Source organism: Ictidomys tridecemlineatus, chromosome 1, assembly GCF_052094955.1.
Source record: "Ictidomys tridecemlineatus isolate mIctTri1 chromosome 1, mIctTri1.hap1, whole genome shotgun sequence".
NCBI lineage: Eukaryota > Metazoa > Chordata > Mammalia > Rodentia > Sciuridae > Ictidomys > Ictidomys tridecemlineatus.
In genome coordinates this window covers 171,136,822-171,157,162 of record NC_135477.1, presented here as the reverse complement: position 1 = coordinate 171,157,162, position 20,341 = coordinate 171,136,822, and the positions used below count along the sequence as shown (strand labels likewise).

Sequence of the window (20,341 nt, the reverse complement as noted above, 5' to 3'; positions counted from 1 at the left end):
TTTATCAGCATGACCCTGAATTGATATCACAGCCAATGTCTCTATCCTCAGTTTGATAACGCTGTTCTAGATAGTTAAGTGATGTCTGTGTAAGGTTGGTGGCACAATTACTCATGATTACTGAGATGGAAAGATGATGTGTGATTCTACCTTTTCCCTTTGTTTTTTTTTTTTTTTTTTGGAGGGGGGGCCTTTTATTATTATTTAAAAATATTTTTCTGCTTTGCTAGTCATTCACTATCCTGAGTTACCAGTTTGGGTCCTTTTTCATTTTTTCATTTTAGTAGCCTCTAATTTCCATTCATCATTAAGTAATTAAGTGCGTCCTCTGTTATTAGAAACACTTTGAGGGCTAAGGGTGTAGCTCAGTGATACAGTGCTTATGTGTGAACACCTGGGTTCGATCTCTAGCATGGCATACAAAACCAAACAGAAAACACTTCATGTTTGAATAGTTTATATGCTTATGGGGGAAAGGCAAAGAGAAAACCAATCCAGGTAAGAACTATTAATGTTCTCATTGAATTCCATAGGATAAATAAATCAAGATTCCACAGCATTTTTTTTTGTACCTGGGATTTAACCTAGGGGTGCTTAATCTCTGAGCTCTTTTTTTTTTTTTTATTTTGAGACAGGCTCCCACTAAGTTGGTTAGAACTTGCTAAGTTGCTGAGGCTGACTTTGAATTTGTGATCTTCCTGCATCAGCCTCCTGGGTTGTTGGGATTATAGGTGTGCATCACCACGTTCCGCTCACGGCTTTCTTGATATAACCAGCTTTAAAGTAATTAGCTGGGGTCGTGCTCACATTGAGAGTATGTATATATTTCTTTACATATTTTTACTTATTTTTTTGTAGTGCTGGGGATCAGTCCCAGGGCCTTGTGCATGCTAGGCAAGAACTCTACCACTAAGCCTCACCTTCAGCCCCGACATGGGGAATATAAATTCAAGATATGAGGAGGGGGCTGAAAGCAGTGGCATATACTTGTAATCCTGCTAGAGAGACTAAGGCAGAAAGATCCGAATCTTGACACCAGCCTGGGCAACATGAAACTGACTCAGAATTAACTAACTAAATAAATTAATTTAAAATAGTACTGGGGATAAATCTCAGTGGTATAGTGCCCTGGGTTTAATCCTCAATATGAATGGGTGGAGGGGCATATGAGGAGATTCCTAAACTCCACTGTTATAAAAATAATATAAAATTAATTTTGGCTAAGAAAAGTGGCTAATGTTTATTGACCTTGAATCCATTTTTTTGGTGGGGAGGGTACTGGGAATTGAACCAAGAGGTACTAATACCACTGAGCTACATCCCCACTTTTTCTTTTTTTTTCTTTTCTTTTCTTTTTTTAAAGAGAGAGTGGGGGGGGGAGAGAGAGAGAGAGAGAGAATTTTTAATATTTATTTTTTAGTTCTCGGCGGACACAACATCTTTGTTGGTATGTGGTGCTGAGGATCGAACCCGGGCCGCACGCATGCCAGGCGAGCGCGCTGCCGCTTGAACCACATCCCCAGCCCCTACATCCCCACTTTTTCTATCTTTTTAATTTTGAAGTAGGGTCTTGCTAAGTTGTCCAGGCTGGCTTTGAACTTTGATTCTTCCTGCTTCAGCCTCCTGAGTCCCCGGGATTACAGGTTTGCACAGCATACCTGTATCTATATTGTCATTTAAAAAAAAAAAAAAGTAAGAACACCTGTATGTAGAAAAGGTTAAATGCTCAATCAATGAGTCAGGAAGCAAGCAGTTATCAGATGCTATGCTAGATTAAAAAAGCAACTTTCTACAAAGTCAAATACAGTTGAGGAGAGTGCCTTTCCATTTTGAACTAGCCCAGACCCATGCTTGTAATACTGTAGGTGAAAAAAAATGCTTTTCTTTTCTTTCTTTTTTTTTTTTTTTTTTATGGTTTGTAAGTATTTCCTGTTAATTTGTTGGTTTGAGGTAGCCAAGACTCTTCTAAAGACTTTTAAGAAGAAAAATATTAAAATTGGATACCTGCTCTGTGTTGGCTCTGTTTAAATCCCTGCCCTAGTTGTGTTACCCAGTTTCATGAATTTGTTTTCAACAAAGGAATTCTGAACCTTTTTGGAAGCATGAGAACATATTTTTAAGACTCTGAGTGCCAGACTTCAAAAAAAAAAAAAAAAACCCCAAAACAAAACACATATATAACATTTGCATCTGATTGGAGGGATTCTGCCTCACTCACTACCTGAAGCCAGTCTAAGAACTGTTGCCTTATAGGACTGGTTAGAATCTTATTGTTAGGTACTGTTTGATCCAGTCAGTGCTTAAAATTAACATGTTTATATATATGCTAAAATTTTTGGTAGTGTGATTTAAGTTTTATGAGAAGGCAACTGAGTATGGCCAGTTTAAAGGTCAGGTTTTTGATAATTGAGCCCAGGCAAATTAAACCACAGTTATTTCTAGGTCTTCGTGAGAAGGAAATTTATTGACCCCAGTTTATTTGAAGCTGATAATTGTGAAGATTTTGTATTCTGGACCACTGCTTTGAAAATTGAGTGTCTAGGGGTTGGGGTTGTAGCTCTGTGTTAGAGCTCTTGGCTACCATGTGTGAGGCTCTGGGTTTGATCCTTAGCACCTCATAAAAATGAATACATAAAGGTATTGTTCATCTACAGCTAAAAAAAAATAAAAATAAAGGGTCTGGATTAACTAGTATTAATACAAATGAAATAGACAAGAGTAGAAAAAAAGAATAAAGCAAACATATCATTGTGTATCACATAAGGTTCAGTATTTGCTGAAACTTTTACGTAAGTGTATATTTATGTATACAATGTACACATGTATGCATGTGTAAATAATTTCTATATTGGGTTACAATCTGAAAAAATCTGCTAATGGAGTAAGTATATGATTTTAAAAAAGCTTGAAAGCCACAAGTTGTGTAACTGTCTGTTTTGAAATTCCTTTGAGTATTTGAGTTCTTGGTAGTTTTGTGTTTGGGAGGTTGGAATTGTAGGCTTAAAAGAGTTAAGAGATAAGAATAAAGGAGCAACTTTTTTTGTTTTTTGACCCTTTAATGATTCACCAATAAAGGTGAAACTAGATTTTACTTTTTTAGTATTTTTGAGTAGTTAAGAATGGATTTACTTTGTAAATCTTTTGAAAACTATTAACCAGAGGAAGATATATATTTATGTTACAAAGTCCTATTTGAAAGTAGTTGAAGATGTTGCATGTAGTTCAGTGAATATAACACATGACATTGGATATCAGGTTGTTTGATAGTACATCCTTTTTAATTCAACACTGGAAAGGTCCATTTTAAGTGAAGTCAGCTATTGTTGCTTAGGGCAGTCATTTGGAGTATTTCTGTTTATACCTAAAATGTAGGACCAAAGAAATGGAGGTTTTGCTGAGCGTGGTGGCGCATGCCTGTTATTGCAGTGGCTTGGGAGGCTGAGTCATGAGGATCTCGGGTTCAAAACCAGCCTCAGCGGGCTGGGGATGTGGCTCAAGCGGTAGCGTGCTCGCCTGGCATGCGTGCGACCCGGGTTCGATCCTCAGCACCACATACCAACAAAGATGTTGTGTCTGCCAAGAACTAAAAAAATAAACATTAAAAAATTCTCTCTCTCTCCTCTCTCACTCTCTCTTTAAAAAAAAAAAAAAAAAAAACCAGCCTCAGCAAAAGTGAGGTGCTGAGCATCTCTGTGAGACCCTGTCTCTAAAGAAAGAGAGAAAATAGAGCCGAGGATGTGGCTCAGTGGTCAGGTGCCCCTGAGTTTAATCCCCGGTACCCAAAAAAAGCAGAAATGGAGGGTGGAAGGGGGTAGTCAGTAGATTTTTGTTTTATAAGGAATAGTCATAAATAAACATGAAAGCTGTTTACATTTAAGCATTGAATTATAAATGTCAACTTACTGGATTCTTTTTTTCTTTCTTTCTTTTCTTTCAAAGGTTTGGGCCCCATGGGATCCCTGTGACAGTATTTCCTAAAAGGGAATATAAGGATAAACCGGAAGCCAGGCAGCTCCAAAGTAATACATTCCAAGAAGGGACAGAAGTCAAGGGTGAAGTGAATGGTGCTGTTCCCAACGATCCTTCTGTCCCACCTCCTGAGCTGAGTTTGGCTGAAAGCCTGTGGACTTCCAAACCACCACCTCTCTTCCATGAAGGAGCACCTTATCCTCCCCCTTTGTTTATCAGGGACACATATAACCAATCAATACCTCAGCCTCCTCCTCGGAAAATTAAGCGACCCAAACGAAAAATGTACCGGGAAGAACCCACTTCAATAATGAATGCTATTAAACTACGACCCAGACAAGTCCTCTGTGATAAGTGTAAAAACAGTGTTGTTGCTGAAAAAAAGGAAATTAGAAAAGGTAGTAGTGCAAGTGACTCTTCTAAATATGAAGATAAAAAACGGAGAAATGAAAGTGTAGCTACTGTGAACAAAAAACTGAAAACTGACCATAAAGTGGATGGGAAAAACCAAAATGAAAGCCAGAGAAGAAATGCTGTGGTTAAGGTTTCAAATATTGCTCACAGCAGAGGCAGAGTAGTCAAAGTTTCTGCTCAGGCAAATACGTCAAAAGCTCAGTTAAGTACTAAAAAAGTGCTCCAGAGTAAGAACATGGATCATGCAAAAGCTCGGGAAGTATTGAAAATTGCCAAAGAAAAGGCACAAAAGAAGCAAAGTGAAACCTCTACTTCCAAAAATGCACATTCAAAAGTCCATTTCACTCGTCGATACCAGAATCCTAGCTCAGGTTCCCTTCCACCCCGGGTTCGTTTAAAACCACAGAGGTACAGGAATGAAGAAAATGACTCTTCTCTGAAGACAGGACTCGAGAAAATGCGGAGTGGCAAGATGGCACCCAAGCCCCAGTCTCGCTGCACCTCCACCCGCTCAGCAGGTGAGGCCCCTTCAGAAAATCAGAGTCCCTCAAAAGGCCCTGAAGAGGCCAGCAGTGGGGTTCAGGACACAAGTGAAGTGCCTGTACCTGGTGAGCAGGATGAACCACAGACACTGGGCAAAAAGGGCAGCAAAAGCAATATCTCTGTTTACATGACCCTAAATCACAAGAAATCTGACTCTTCCAGTGCTTCAGTGTGTAGCATTGATAGCACAGATGATTTGAAATCCTCCAACTCTGAGTGTAGCTCTTCTGAAAGCTTTGATTTTCCTCCAGGCAGTATGCATGTACCTTCCACCTCCTCCACTTCCTCCTCTTCAAAGGAAGAGAAAAAGCTCAGTAATTCCTTGAAAATGAAAATCTTTTCCAAAAACGTCTCTAAATGCGTCACACCAGATGGCAGGACCATATGTGTAGGGGACATTGTTTGGGCCAAGATATATGGCTTCCCTTGGTGGCCAGCCCGTATTCTTACTATAACTGTGAGCCGGAAAGATAACGGCCTTTTAGTCCGACAGGAGGCCCGCATTTCGTGGTTTGGGTCTCCAACAACATCTTTCCTTGCTCTTTCGCAACTCTCCCCCTTTTTAGAAAACTTCCAGTCACGCTTTAATAAGAAGAGAAAGGGCCTGTATCGCAAGGCTATCACAGAGGCGGCTAAGGCTGCCAAGCAACTGACCCCTGAAGTGCGGGCTCTGTTGACACAGTTTGAAACGTGAACATGGACAGTAAGGTAGGCAAGAACCCTTGGAAGGCACCACAGATTTTCTAGTCTAGCTAGGAATAATTTCTACAAAATAGCTTGGCCAAATTGGAGAGAAAAATTGCACTCAGTTGGCTGACTTTTTATACTACCTTATAGCCATTTTTAGACTGAGAAGCTTAAACTGAACATGCAATCAAATTTTGTCTTCAGGAAGTGAGATTTTAGCAGTATTTTCCAATTTTGAAATCTAAAAACATCCCAAGGCATAGAAGCCATAGCCTCAACTGAAACTGAATTTTTTCAGGGACTGTTAATTGCTATTTGTACTATTACTGTATATATATCTTCACATATATATAACATTGCCTGTCACTATGTGACATAGGTTGCGTATTTGGGATTTAGTAAGGGCTGGTGACCTGGGGGCACATTGTGGATATTTAATGACTACTATTTTTTTTTTTTAAACTAAAGAAAATTAGTCTTTCTATGGTCATAATGGTATAAAAGTTTGATATTTGGGTGTTTGACAAACTGAGATGCTTGCTTTGACAAACTGAATGCTTGCTATTCAGTGACATGCTGGGGAAGTAGCCCAGTATTTGGGATTAAAACTGTCAAGACTGGACAGGTTTGAGTCATTGTTCTCCTTTGTGCAGTGGGGATATAGCAGACTTTCAAGCTTCTGATTTGGGAGCTTAGATAGGTTTGGTTTTGGATATGTAAATAGTTGATTGCTAAATTTGGTCAGATTTCTCCTGACTGGCTGTTCCTAAATTCTTAGGATACGTCCCAGTAAATTACACTTTGTGAATTAATTGTCAAGTGTGTAATTGTTGCATTTTGGATGTACCTAATTTGATAATTAAAAAAATTTCCATTTAAGGTATCTGTTTGCAGGTCAGAAAATGAGAAAATGTAATTGTGTAATGCTCTGAAATGTAAAAAAAAAAAAAATACAAACAAGAAAACAAAACGAAAAAAATCTGTAAATAAAATCGACTAAATCCAAATTATTTGTGTGTGTTTCTCAAAAAGCTTTGAAATATTTCAAGATGGTTTGCCCTATCAGGGAATACATTATCTGAGAATAGGTGAAATTCAGATAAGAGATCAATCAGTACACTCTTAATGTGAGGTTTTATAGTCTGGAGGTCTGATGTGCTTCTAGATTTGATACTCCCCTCCCAGCAAGTTCTCAAATGTATAGGTTTTAATATTTTCCTTTTTAGCCGTAATATTTCACTACATGCTTAGTTTCTAAGGAATTAGAACCAGTCTCATTTGGGGATTAAAACCAGTCTTTTTCTGTTTGATCTTCTGCCTCAGGTGCCACTGCTTTTTGCTGGTAACTTACTTAGCTTGCTATTTTTCTAAATGTTCTATCTGTCCCTGAGATTTGATCTCTTATTTTGCAGTTTTAGCTTTGTACTGTTAGTGAAAAAATATATCTGATTGCCTGTGAAGGCAAGTTTATCCCAACATTTTAAAAGTTGCTTATAAGACTTGCGTGTAAATTTTAAGTGTGATATAATTTCAATTCAACACTTTTAGATACTTGAACCTTTAAGAGGGCAATTTTTCATGTATTTCTAAATAATCCAGTTTGAAATGTGTCAATTCAACACTTTTGGAAACTTGAACCTTTGAAAGGGCAATTTTTCATGTATGTCTAAATAAACCAGTTTTGAAATGTGTTAGTTACTATGAAATTAATAATGATTAATAGAGATTGGAGATCTATAGTCTCCTATCAGCTTCCTTAAGGTCATGAACTTCTTTGATTAAGTACCAATTTCTGCAAAAGCATGTAGAATTTCTTCTGGGGAATTTTAGTCAATGCTTTTTGATTCTAATAAACACACAATTAAAAAAAAAGATTTCACTTTAAAAACATATTCTTTCCTGCAAACAGAAACAACTATTATATAATTTTTTTATTATAACAGGTTGAAGGAAGTTCACAGTGTTGGAGAGGTTATAAAAATTATCTTTAAATATTTTCTGAGTATCTTTCAGATTATTGAACTTTTTCATTCAGGTATTTTTAAACGTTTGAATATAAAGACAAATTTAAAACAAAAGTCACTTAAAGTATGTTATCTTAAGGCTTTGTAATGAACTGGGTTTTATCAGAATAGTGATTTTGAAAGTGGATTGCTAATACAGTCAGGTACTTTGACAAATATGCTTTTGTGGCTTAAACCATATTTGGTTTGTTTTAGAAGCCATGGGGAAAAAGAAGAAAAAACTCATGATTGTAGAGTACAAAACTAACATTCACTTTTGTAGTTTATACTATTGAGGAAAAGGCTGAGGCATAATAACAAATGTACATGATCTAGTTATGTCAAATAATCCCTCGATTTAAATTTACAGTCTGTTGTGTTTCACTGTACCTCTCAGAAGGGAGGGACAAGTTTTAGAGAATTCCTGTAATCTTAAAATGCATGTTCTAAACACTAATAATCCAATAGCTGATTATTAAAGTGTTGTATTCAAATAGAAATGTCTTAGATGAATCCAACCAGTATCTACTGCAGATGGAGGTAGAGTTGAATTGGATAATTATAGCCATTTTTGCATTTCTGTTAGAAGTGCTAAAGGTGCTTTTTTCATGGAGATAATCCAACTGGATATTTTTTCCCTTTGAATAGAGAAAAAGTAGGGTTACATCAAGTTTCTAGTGGTCTAAGAGAAGTGGCCAAAACAAAGGATAAGCAAGGGGAGAAACACAGTGAAATCAGATCTTTGAAACTCAGAAACCATAAAAAATTGAAAGCATCAGATTTTTTTCCCCCTTTTTTCCTGAAACTTATAGACCAGAAAGCTTCCTGGTCATTTTGAAGGGACATCTGCTCAACTCTCATTTACAGATGTGGAACCAGAAATGTAAAAGATGGGGAAACTAGGATTCACTAGTCTGTATGTCCTTAAGTGACTTTGATGGAAAAAATTTCTAAGTAGATAGTAATTGTAGCTCAGTACTAAGTATATGAATAGACAGGAATTTAGAGATGATACTTACTGTAGGCAAAGAACATGGGACCATATTAAAATCAACCATATTACATATCTTCATTTGTAGGTTTGGGCTTCTAAATTACAAACTATTAAACTGAATTTCAGCTGGGTGTCATGGTATGTGCTTATTATCCCAGCTACTTGGAAGGGTGAAGCAGGAGGATTGCAAGTTTTGAGGCCAGCCTAGGCACTTTAGTGAGACCCTGTTGTGAAAAGGGGTAGAGATGCAGCCCATTGGTAGATCACTTATATAGCATGCGAAAAAAGGTTCTGGATTCAGTCCCTAGTACTGCAAGAAAAAAGAAAGAAAAACTGAATTTCACCTCTATATAAAGAGGCTGTACCTTTCTGAAATTGATTATGTTGAAAGGAACATACATATTTAAAAGATTGCAAGGTGGCCAGTTTGCCTTTTTATTGAATAACTGAATTAGGAATTGCAAATAAAAAATCTGTAATTTGGATTTAAAATCAGTTTTTTTTATTTTAAATTGTGAATGTTCTATTGTTTGTGCTGCACTGGTTCCATTTGTTATTACTTTTAGCTGACTGGCAAATTTCTAGAAAAGTCAATAATATTTTAACTCAAGGATTTATGTCCAGTGATGGCCCCCAATAGAGAATTTGACTGAATGAAGACAAATTTTCTAAGTTAGGGGAAATCAGGTTTTGCTTTGGGACTGTACTAATTATACCTGTTAAGACAATATCTATTAGAAATGCCTAATACAGGAACTCAGAATTAGGTGGGGCCATCCAACTGCCAGGAGAAGGTAAACAGCAAAGCTGTATTGATTTTTACCTTGTTCTAAGTAATGAGGCTCTTCATATTCTGTTTTTGTGTACACTTTATTGTGTTCCTTCTTCAAGCTTGCATTGAATTGAAAAGTGGAAGCATTTGTAGTTTGCATTTCTGATGTGTTATTCTGAATAAGAAATAAGAAGTTTAAAGTCATAGTGATATAGATGATTTATATTTTAGTTTTGTAAAATGGATAACTGACACTAAGATTGAAATGTCTCTTTGTTTGAGTCAAGTAAAAAACAATATTTTATCATTTTACTTTTTGCAATTATAGGTATGGATCCCAGGTTCTTACCCTGAGCTATTCCCCCAGCCAAGACTTAACATTTATGTAGATCCAAACAGATTTTCCTTGTTGGATCAAGTAGAAATAGTGTTTTGTTTTAATAAAGCATTGCAGTTTTTTGGTATTTAAAAAATTGTGCTTAAATAGGCATAATGTAAAATTTACCATTGAACTCAGGAGCACTCAACCACTGAGCCATCCCCAACCCTATTTTGTATTTTATTTATAGTCAGGGTCTCACTGAGTTGCTTCGTGTCTTCCTTTTTGCTGAGGCTGGCTTTGAACTCGGGATCCTCCTGCCTCAGCCTCCTGAGCGGCTGGGATTACAGGCATACATGCCTGACTCTAAATTTACCAATTTAAAATCAATTTTCATTGTACAGTTTTATGGTATGACATATATTCACATTGTTGTGCAACCATCACAACTATCCATCAGTAATTTTTTTTTTTGTACTGGAAATTGAACCCTGGGGACTTTACAACTGAGCAATATCCTTAGCCCTTTTTATTTTTTAAATTTTATGACACGGTTTTCCTGTTCCCCAGGCTGCCCTTGAACTTGATGATCCTTCTGCTTCATCCTCCCAAGTAGCTGGGATCACACACCTGGCTTTTGATAGAATCTTTAAATTTGCAGTAATATTGTTCTAGAGGGTATTGGAAATTAAGTCATAGGACCCACTCATTTTCTGGGGAGGTCATCGCTGTAATTGGATTAAGCTACTGGTAGTGCCAGCCTTCCAGGATTCATTCCTGGTCCACTTGTAGCCCTGTGCAAAGAAATGTTGCCCCAAGTGCTAATGGTGCCCCACTTTCAAAAACTATATCTTGGTAGAATTTCTAGGTTAATAAATGTGACTGCATCTACCTATCAGGAGTAGGTTTTAATTAAAATGGTCCCCTTCCAGTAATAAGGACAATTATTGGACAATTTTTATGAATGTGGAAATAAGTTATTAGTAATTAAATTAGATTACTAGCCCATCATACTTTTGTCATATTTTCATTATTCATATACTGCTTTCTTTAATTTATTCACTTCCCCCTTTGTATGTGAGTAGTTAATAGAAAACAAATAATGCCTTGCCATACATAACGTTTAACTTTTAATAAAGTTCTGTGATCATCTTTTGTACCACAATTTCATAGGAGATACTGAATTAATTTTTATATTGAAATCTAGCTTGGAATGGACTGAGTCAAATTTCAGTGATTTTTTTTTTTTAATCCCTGAAAAATCTAACTGCTGAACCTTAATTTTTTCATATAGATTTCAGCATTATTCTGTGAGGAGGGGTAAAGAGGAGATATTGTAAACTCAAAAGTCAATCATCAAATACTGAATTTCTGAGTCAGTTTCATTTTTCAGTTGAAAAACATAGGTGGCTATAATGGATGTTGTCTGACTCAATGGGCCTTCTTTTCTTGAGTTTCACCTTTTCTTTGTAAAACAATTTCATAAAGCTTTCATGTTGAAAACAGGCCATTCTTAAAACTTAGTTTAAACATGAATTAAATATTTTTCTTCAAATTCCCAAATATTTGGTAAGGTCTCTTAAATAAATTGAAAACAATTGTCATTTAAATATAGAACTTTCCTTATATCATAAGAATGTGACAGTTGCCACTTTATGTTGCTTAGAAATCTGACTCTTTTTTTTTTTAAAAGAGAGAGTGAGAGAGGAGAGAGAGTGAGAGAGAGAGAGAATTTTTAATATTTATTTTTAGTTCTTGGCGGACACAACATCTTTGTTGGTATGTGGTGCTGAGGATCGAACCCGGGCCGCACACATGCCAGGCGAGCGCGCTACCGCTTGAGCCACATCCCCAGCCCAGAAATCTGACTCTTAATCAGAAACCATGATTAAAACTCATGATCATTCTGTACTGGTGTCGGTATCAAGAAGCAAAAATAAGGGCTGGGGATGTGGCTCAGGCGGTAGCGCGCTCGCCTGGCATGCGTGCGGCCCGGGTTCGATCCCCAGCACCACATACCAACAAAGATGTTGTGTCTGCCGAGAACTAAAAAAAAAATAAAAAAATATTAAAAAAAAAAAAAAAAAGAAGCAAAAATAAGTACTCCTTAGCTGAAGTGTTAGGTTTTTATGATCACACACCACCTCCCCGCCTTTTTTGAAAATTAAAAACCTTGTCTTTATAATAATTCATAGCAAGTTTTAGCAAGAGTGTCTTTTCCTTTTTTTAAAAAAACTATTTAACATAGTTTTGTTACACTCAGTGCCTCCTGCTCAGTTCTTTCAGCCCAGAGATTCACTTAAAAGCTGTTGAAAACCCTAGGAGTATAGTTTTTCCCTACAGGTAAAATATATTAGAAGTTTTTGGTTGCCTGAGGAGAGTGTTTTTGTAGAAATATGGGAGTGTCATCCAGCTGATTGTAAAATATACAAGCAGGTCCTTATGAGTATACGACTTGCCAGTGATGCAGGTAAGCTGGAGCATTATCAGTTTTGCATCAGTAGCGTGTGGTAGCAGGCTTTTATTGAGCAAAGAATCATCTCTTTCACTTTTTAGGCATGTGGTCGAAAGTACAAGCTTCTGAGCCTGATAGCCTAGATTCACAACTTGACAAGTCAGGCAAGTTACCTCAGTATCATCATCTGTGAAATGGCAGAATAATAGTAACTCTTCTTAAGGTAATGGTGAGAATTTAGATATTTAAAGCACTAGAAAAGAGCCTGGCACAAGACCTACATAAATACTTCCTATCACTAACACCATCTTTGTGTAAATGGCAGAGAAATTTCATTCTAATGGTTTTTGATAACTATTTTTTGTGACATACATTCATTTTATTTTTTTTATATTTATTTTTTTTTTAGAGAGAATTTTAAATATTTATTTTTTAGTTTTCGGCAGACACAACATCTTTGTATGTGGTGCTGAGGATCGAACCCGGGCCACACGCGTGACAGGCGAGCGCGCTACCGCTTGAGCCACATCCCCAGCCCCACACATTCATTTTAAATGAAAAAATGTTATTTAGGTTTCAATAATCAGTGTGATTATTCCAGTCATCACGGTATGATTATTCACAGATTTCTAGAAGTAGCATGAACTCACTGATTTTAACTGGCATTTGAGGAGGGTAGGTAGGTTGGAGGTCACAGGACACCACGATGAAAACTCCTATTTAACTCACATTAGCATATTTTTACTCTTCATGTAACATACTTCACTCACATATAACTCCCATTTCCACTCTGTGGCAGGCACAGGGCGTGGCGTGATTAGAAATGATCATTTACTTATGTATGGATAGGATATGTACTAACAACTGATCACCACCTCCCATGGCCTGTACCTCCCAAATCCTTCCCCTGGCTCTGAGAAGACTGAGCTCCTTGCATGAAGCTCCTGTCAGAGCTTGACAATGACAAAGGTGTTAGAACCACAAAACTATACCTGTCAGATTTTAAGTAACTGTGGATTTGCACAGATGCTGTGTTCCCTTGGGACCTTGGCATTTTGTTATTTTAATGTTTTGGTGAGCAGTAAGCAGTGGATATTAATTGGAAAAAGTTGCGTTACTACTGGTTTGATTGAGTAGGAAGCTGTTTCCCTTCCCAGGAGGGATATACTTAACATTTCAAGGCCAAGATTTATGTCTCATGGCCTTATTTTTCAAAGGATAGTAATTTTTATCCATGATTCATTTCTGAGATGCTGTTGATTACAAACCTATGATTTCTCCCAGTTTAGATTTTAGCAAGGAATTTTGCAGGGAGTGGCGCATCTAGGTGTGAGTCCTGGTGTGATGGGAAGAACTATGTGCAGTTTGTTCAAAACTAGAAAAATAACTGGTTAGAAAAACAGCACTAAGGCTAGAAAACCAGAATGTCTTGTAAAATGAGGTACTATTTATGCATTTCCGGTTCTTCTGTGTTGCATCCCGTTGTATTAAAATCTATATTGAGTGTTTAGTGAAATAATAGGTACATGTGTATAATCTTAATCATTGAGTTTTCAATGCTGGACTTTGCACTGAGAGCATGACCTCTTCTACTTCCTTCTTTCACTCCAAAAGGGGGACTGACTGTTGACACCCTGTTCTGATTTGTGCCTTTAGATCTCTGCTGCCTCCCAGGAATAGGGCCTTCGCAGCAGCTTTCTCTTAAAGGACCAAATGAGGAACTTCCAGGGAAATCGCGCCTTCCATGGGGGTATCCCTCCTTTCATTGCGTCATAGCCAGGCTCCCTGGCTCTTCCTAACGCAGATCCTGCATGGTGATGAATTTCTAAAGAGAACATGGAGACCCTGGAAGCATTGAAGGGAAACTCACATTAAATATTAGCACCAGACTCACAAGCCAGGCGCTGTGGAGGGGACTGGCATACTGGTATTTTATGTAGCATTTCAGGAGTTTGCCAAAGAGGAAATATACAGGAGAAGATGAGATAGATCATTCTTTGATGTATCTTAGCTCCCTGCTTTAGAATCAAAAAACAGATTCTTTAGAATGATTGTTGGAACCTAACAAAAGTTTTACTTAGGGACAGTTTCCAAAGAGAAGTCCTCTAGTGCATTCAGATTCCTTTTTCTTGCATGATTTTACTGGGTTATAGTTATAGTATATTTAATTTTTCCCTTGCAAAATAACCTCATTATTAAACCTCATTTAAAAATTGTTTTCATCTGGATTAAAACTCAGATGTAATTATATTTAAACCTCAGGTATATACAGGATTTTTCCTTTTCAATGTCAGAAAGCCCTTTTAAAAAACTTTTTTTTTTATCATATGTGACTGCTTCTGATTAGAATCTTAAAACTATCTAAATCAGTGACCCTCGAGTTGAGTACACTGAAGTGACAGGTGAATTGATTCTTATTTGTACTTAAACTAGGGAAGAGGAGGTAAGCAAACCAGCAAATATGTTAAATGAAAGCTTAAAAGACCAGTCCTTCATCGGAATTATGCTTAGTATTTGAAGTCTCTGTTGTGAAAGCCTGAGGTTTAACTCATCATAACTGCTATTTTTCCAACCAGTTGTCACCTCATAAATGTTAGGTCCTGAGTAGTATGCAAGGTGGTCATCCCTGTGGAAAGAAAAGGGGCTTAAGATGGTGGATGGTCTTTTGGAAACAGGTCTTCAGAGTTTGTGAATGATGTGATACAAGGGAGGATACTGCAGACCTTGTTGAAGATCAGAATTGCCCCAACCCTAGGCTAGGGTTAGCAGTTACTTTTTTGGGGTCAGGAACATTAAATGTGAGTCCCCTTTTGCTTCTAAGTTTTCTTGGAGGGCAGCATAGTTATGTGCCCCTGGCATTTTGCTGATGCTAGGACTTGAGCTGGAGTGTGCCCCCTCCTGGCCGAGGCTAATGTGTCTGCACGGCTCTCAAGTCTTGTAGTATCAAAGCTTCGCATTTTGTGAAGCCAGCAGTTTACCCAGAATACATAAATTATGAAAATTCAACTGAAATTTTGGTCTTATTTTTAAATTATTTTTTTTTGTAAAATAGATGAAAAAGAACTCAAATGACTGCTCTATTTTTGTTAACTTGGTTTTTTCTACCATAGGTCTCAACAAATGGCAGCTATTACATCAGACAGTGACGAGTCCTGCTGCTCCCTTACAGTGTCTGACAGACCACTGTGGATTCAGACTGGGAGCATTGAAGTTAACAGTGAAACGGGCAGGTCTGTCTGTTTGAAGCCCTGCCACGAAGTGAAGAGGGCATCATGTCATCACTTAATCATTCCTGAAGTAGACTAGGCTAGATTTCAAAGAATTCATTAGTCCTTTTTCTTTAGTTTTCATTGACCTTGATAGCTGGATGTACTTCATGTAGGTGATAGCTTTAATGAGTGAAAATAACTTTTAATTGATTCTACCTGCTGTGATGAAGAAGCAGAGCTTCCTGTGAGTTTCCATAAATTGAGCACAGTTTCTTGTAGGATGGTAGCAGTTTGGAGTTTCTTTGAAGAATTATATCACATAGCTGCGTATCCATGAAAATCAAGTACTGGGTTTCTTCATTTTTTTCCCTATTTCAATTTTTGTCACTTTTATATTCATTTCTTTAATCTCCTATGAGTGATTGCTTCTTCCTGTATACATAAGTATGAATACACACACACACAATCTTGAATTCATCTCAGAACTGTAGTCATTTACATAAGGTAAGAATTCCAGGGGTGGTAAAAGATAATACTGAAATGTAGTTATAATCTATTTCCATAAGCTTTTATTGATTTCCTGGATGATGCCTGAATGGCTTATTTTGGACTCTTTTATTTGGTAGGAAAAGTTCAGGGATTTTTGTGTTGTTGCTGTGCTCCTTTTGAATTTATGATCTTTCATTACTTTCTTAATAAAAGTAGGAAGCCTTCCTTTTGGGGTAGGGGCAGTGCTGTTAACCTGGTATTTTTGCAGCTACTGAAGAGCTAAATAGGTGCAAATGAGCTATAATTTACAAGCTGTGTCAGAAGGGCAGGTTTAGATCAGAGACTGGTTGAATTTGGGACTTATCTGTAATGGTGGTAGCTACCTTACAGTGATCTCTTGAGGGAACAGTGGTTTCGGTTTTCACCCCTCTCATAGGAATCCTTGGCTTCCTGCTCTGATCTTAACTGAACTTGAGGAGGCCTCACGAAGATCAGTCAGGTTTTGAGACTCAAAAATAGAAGGAAATGGAATCATATGTGGCATTGACCCTTTTTTCTCTCAAAAAAGTTTTATGTGAGTCTAAATCTGTGAGGATTGTGATCATATTAGCTGGATCTCTTACTTTTAGAAAGTAAAAACTTTTCTTAATGTGGAATTTTAAAACTTAATCATTCTTTTTCTTCAGAAGCGAGGACTGCCTCCGCCTTTCATATTGATGTGTGCATTATTTATGGCTACAAGTCATTTTTCATTGTTTGTAAAGAAATGTGATAGGATGTCCTGTGGAATTTATCTTATAGGCCTTGATCCACTAAGCAGATGAAGCACGACAACACTGGGAAGTTAACATAAAGTCAAGTGTTCTGTTAAATAATACCACAGGAAAGTCGCCTACTTTGTTTGGAAGTTAAACATTGAGAAGGATGGGGTGGTTTCATTTTTCCTTTTTTGCATTGTTTGTGTGTTATTATTTCACCAAAATACCATATCTCTGGTTTAAAAATGCATTTGACAAAAAACAAACAAGTAAACAAAAAAACTCATGTTTCTTTCCATGGATCGCTTCTTCTGGAGTTCAAACTTTCATTGGCACTTAAGCTCCCACGTTGAGAGAAGCTCCCATAGATTATAGAGGGTTTCAGTGGGATTCTTACTACTTTGTGATATTAGGAGGTTGGTAATGTTGGGCATTGGTCATGCTACTTGGCAGTAATTTTTATAAGCCTTGCTCTCTGTAAGCACATTCTTGAGTCCTGTTTTTTGTTGGAGCTGTGGTGAAGTATGGCTTTGTCAGTAATCAAGTTTGCTGGTGTAATAAGGAACACTGTGGTCTAACCAGTGTACCTCAGTTGTCTTCCAGTTTCAAATGGTACTCTTGATGCCTTCTGATGTGCTGTGTCTACCTCTGGGGAGGCACCCTCCACTCCCCTCTTATTTACTGTGTGCACATATGCAAACAGGGTGATCTTCAGTTGATTTTTCAGTAGACTGGTTCTATTATATAAATTTTGCTTCCTAAGACTGTAGGTAGGCTCTCTTGTGCTAGAGAAGGCTGGTGTTTCTCAGTAGTCCATACCAGCCATGCTGACTTATTATTACCTTGATATGTCAACATAAAGAACAAAGTTAAAATTTCCCTGACAGTAGGCAAATATTCATGAACAAGTATATATATATATATAGATATATATATAAAAGACTCAAGTGCAGAATGATTATGTGAAGATGGCAGCATTTAACTTGTGTTGGAATTTGGCCACATAAACTTCAGAAATAACAACAAATGCTTCTGCTGGTTTAGAATGGCAGTAAGTTTTTTCCTCAAAAAAAAAAAAATGGTCAGGTTTAACTGATTTAAAGAAAAAGTCCCATAAATCTATATAGGGCTTAATTTAAACAAGGACTTCTTTATTTCTTATATAATTACCTGTGCTTAACTACGTTTTCTTCCTTTTCTTTACTATATTTCAGCACAAAGACATTAGCAGGCTGCTGGTTTCATGGACCTGTACCACAATGACAGAGAACATCAGAGCATCAGGACTGAATGAAATTGGAGATTTTTAAAGCTGCACTAAGAAGTAAATGTTAAGGCAGTGGTTAAACCCAACAGTCTATAAAGGGGCACTTGCATTATAATAAACTGAAGAAAAGGTATTAGGGAATATTTTCTAAAACTACTGCAATAAATTATGCATGAGATGAGGAGAAAGTGATGTGAATACACATAAGAACTCACTTGAATCTTACGTATGGAGAATCACTGACAATAACTTCCTTAGAATGTGAAGTTCTTATCAGTACAGTCTGGACAGGCTTAAAGGGCACGGGATGATGCAGAAATGCTGAATTATTTTTCATACCTAAACTTCGTGCTTGCTCCAAGGCTTATGTTAATCAGTTCAGATATGAGCAAAGGTATTTCTAGAATGGTTCTTATGAAACAGCAATAGTCTCGTGCTAAGGCCAATGTCTCCTTCAGGGTGCCAGTGGAAATAAGAGGAAAGATTATCTAACATCCCGCTGGAGGGATGGCAAAGTGCCCCACTCCACAAACAAATTTGGATCATTTCTTTCTAAAGCAGGGCTGTATTATCTTGAATACATGTTTGCTTGTTAGAACATATTAAGGTGTATTTATTTGCCACTAGTATTTAACATTTTGTGCACATTTTCATAACTACATGCTTATCTTTTCATATTTTGACTCCAAGTGGATAGTCTAGTGTTGACCTTGGAGTGAAAATGTATACTCCAAGAGCTAGTTCTTAATTTACTGAGCTGGAAAAAGTTTTATTCTTGTCTCTGTCCTTATTGATTTTATCTTGTTCAGAAGAGGTAACAACATCTGAATTTTGATGTGGACCTCTTTACAGAGAGCCCCTCCATCTAATTGCAAGAAATTCTCACAGGTGTCAGGTAGGACTTGGCCCTGGGGGATGAGTGGCCAGAAGAGATCCATAAAGATAGCTTGAACTTTCTGTGCATGGAACACGAATTCTTAGTAGAGACCATAATTTCTTTCTTTGATAAGTACATATTATGAAAAACTTTAATTTTTCTTTTTTAATGAATGGAGAAAACATGAGAAAATCAGATGGACCTGTGAGTACTACATTTTTAAGGCATTTTATATTTGATGGTGCCGTACTTTTAATAAAAAAACTGAAGTTTTTTAGTGGCAATACTGATTTATTTTTTAAATCAGAAAGATTATTCCATATTGGTTACTTGTTAAAAAAAAAAAGAAAAAAATGCCAAAAAAAAAAAAACCCACAAAAAACACCACAAATTCATTTGAAGCAACATAATAAATAGCTGAGCACTTGGCTCAGGTGTTCTAACTTTCCGTGATCTTACTGTATAGGTTTGGAATTACCTAATGACCACATGCTCAGGATTGATAAAATGTTCTAGGTGAAAGTTTTAGAATATTTAATTTATCTGACTGATTGTTTTTTACAACTCAAGAAAACAGACAGTCTTGAGCCTTGTGAACTTAATACAAATCCTAATTACATTGCAAGTAATTAAAAGTGTTGACTGCATCCCACAGTTGTCTTTTTGGAAGATTCAGTATTATGAAGTCATTATATATCTTATCAAATTGGAAAAAGTCAGCTCAGGAACTATAGCAGCAGGAAATTCTAAAGATGACAGGTACTATCAGGTACCCTACTCTAGATGGCCCAAGGGTGATGGCATGGGTCATCTTGGCCTTTCAGATGCCTAACACCAGCAGTACCTTTTAGGCTCACTTCAAGAACCAGATGACTCCCAAGCCTTGGTGGGATTACATGTGGATTGTATAATGAGGATTTTAAACTAAGCTTTAGGATTCTTTGTGTAGAGTAATGGGAATGACCAAGAAGTAATAATATAAAGGCAAAATAAATGGGAGAGATCAAGTTTTAAGTATCTAAATATTTTTTTCTCATAATAAATTCTCAAAGATGTTTTGTTACAAACTAGATTTTCATTTTTTAAAAAATGAAACTTGGTGGTATTTAAAATCTAGACCATGTTGTGACATCACTTATATTGCTTTAGTTGCTTAATATTTAAGCTTTGCTTCATGCTACCTTTTGTCTGTATTTCAAATCTTCACAAGCCTATTTCATTTTGTAGACTTGAATGACAAAAATTGTTTCTCATCTTAAGTATGCTCCGAGTTAAATGTTAAAGAATGTTGTGTAACACTTATCCAATAAAGTCTTTGATTTTTTTAAAATTTAGTTATTTAAAAACTTTTACTTTGTAGGGGTTAGTTTTTTTTTTTTAAGAGTTAGTTTTACAGAATTATCATTTTAACTATTGAAATTCAGTCATTGTACTTCAGGAAGCTGTTCAGCAATATTTCTTTTTTTGTTCTTTTTTTTTTTTTTTTTGGTATTGGGGATTGAACCTAACAGTGCTTTACCAACTAAGCTACATTCCCAGCCTTTTTTATTTTGAGACAGGCCTCATTAAATTGCTGAGGGCCTTG

General features: G+C 36.7%; 1 protein-coding gene across 7 annotated transcripts in view; it reads left to right on the top strand.

Annotated features, from left to right (window-relative positions):
• Positions 1-20,086, top strand: part of Pwwp2a (PWWP domain containing 2A) — a 37,850-nt gene extending 17,764 nt beyond the window's left edge. For 2 of the 7 annotated variants that reach the window (XM_078051873.1, XM_078051884.1), the window contains one exon: positions 3,940-6,620. In XM_078051873.1, the coding sequence (XP_077907999.1) occupies positions 3,940-5,620 (1,681 nt within the window). In that variant the 3' untranslated portion in view covers positions 5,621-6,620. Of the gene's footprint in view, positions 1-3,939; positions 6,621-12,592; positions 12,659-15,266; positions 15,387-17,826 lie in introns of those variants that run through there. The other 5 variants (XM_078051880.1, XR_013439747.1, XM_078051882.1 and 2 more) reach the window with 5 other exon arrangements.
• The last annotated feature ends 255 nt before the right edge of the window (positions 20,087-20,341 follow it).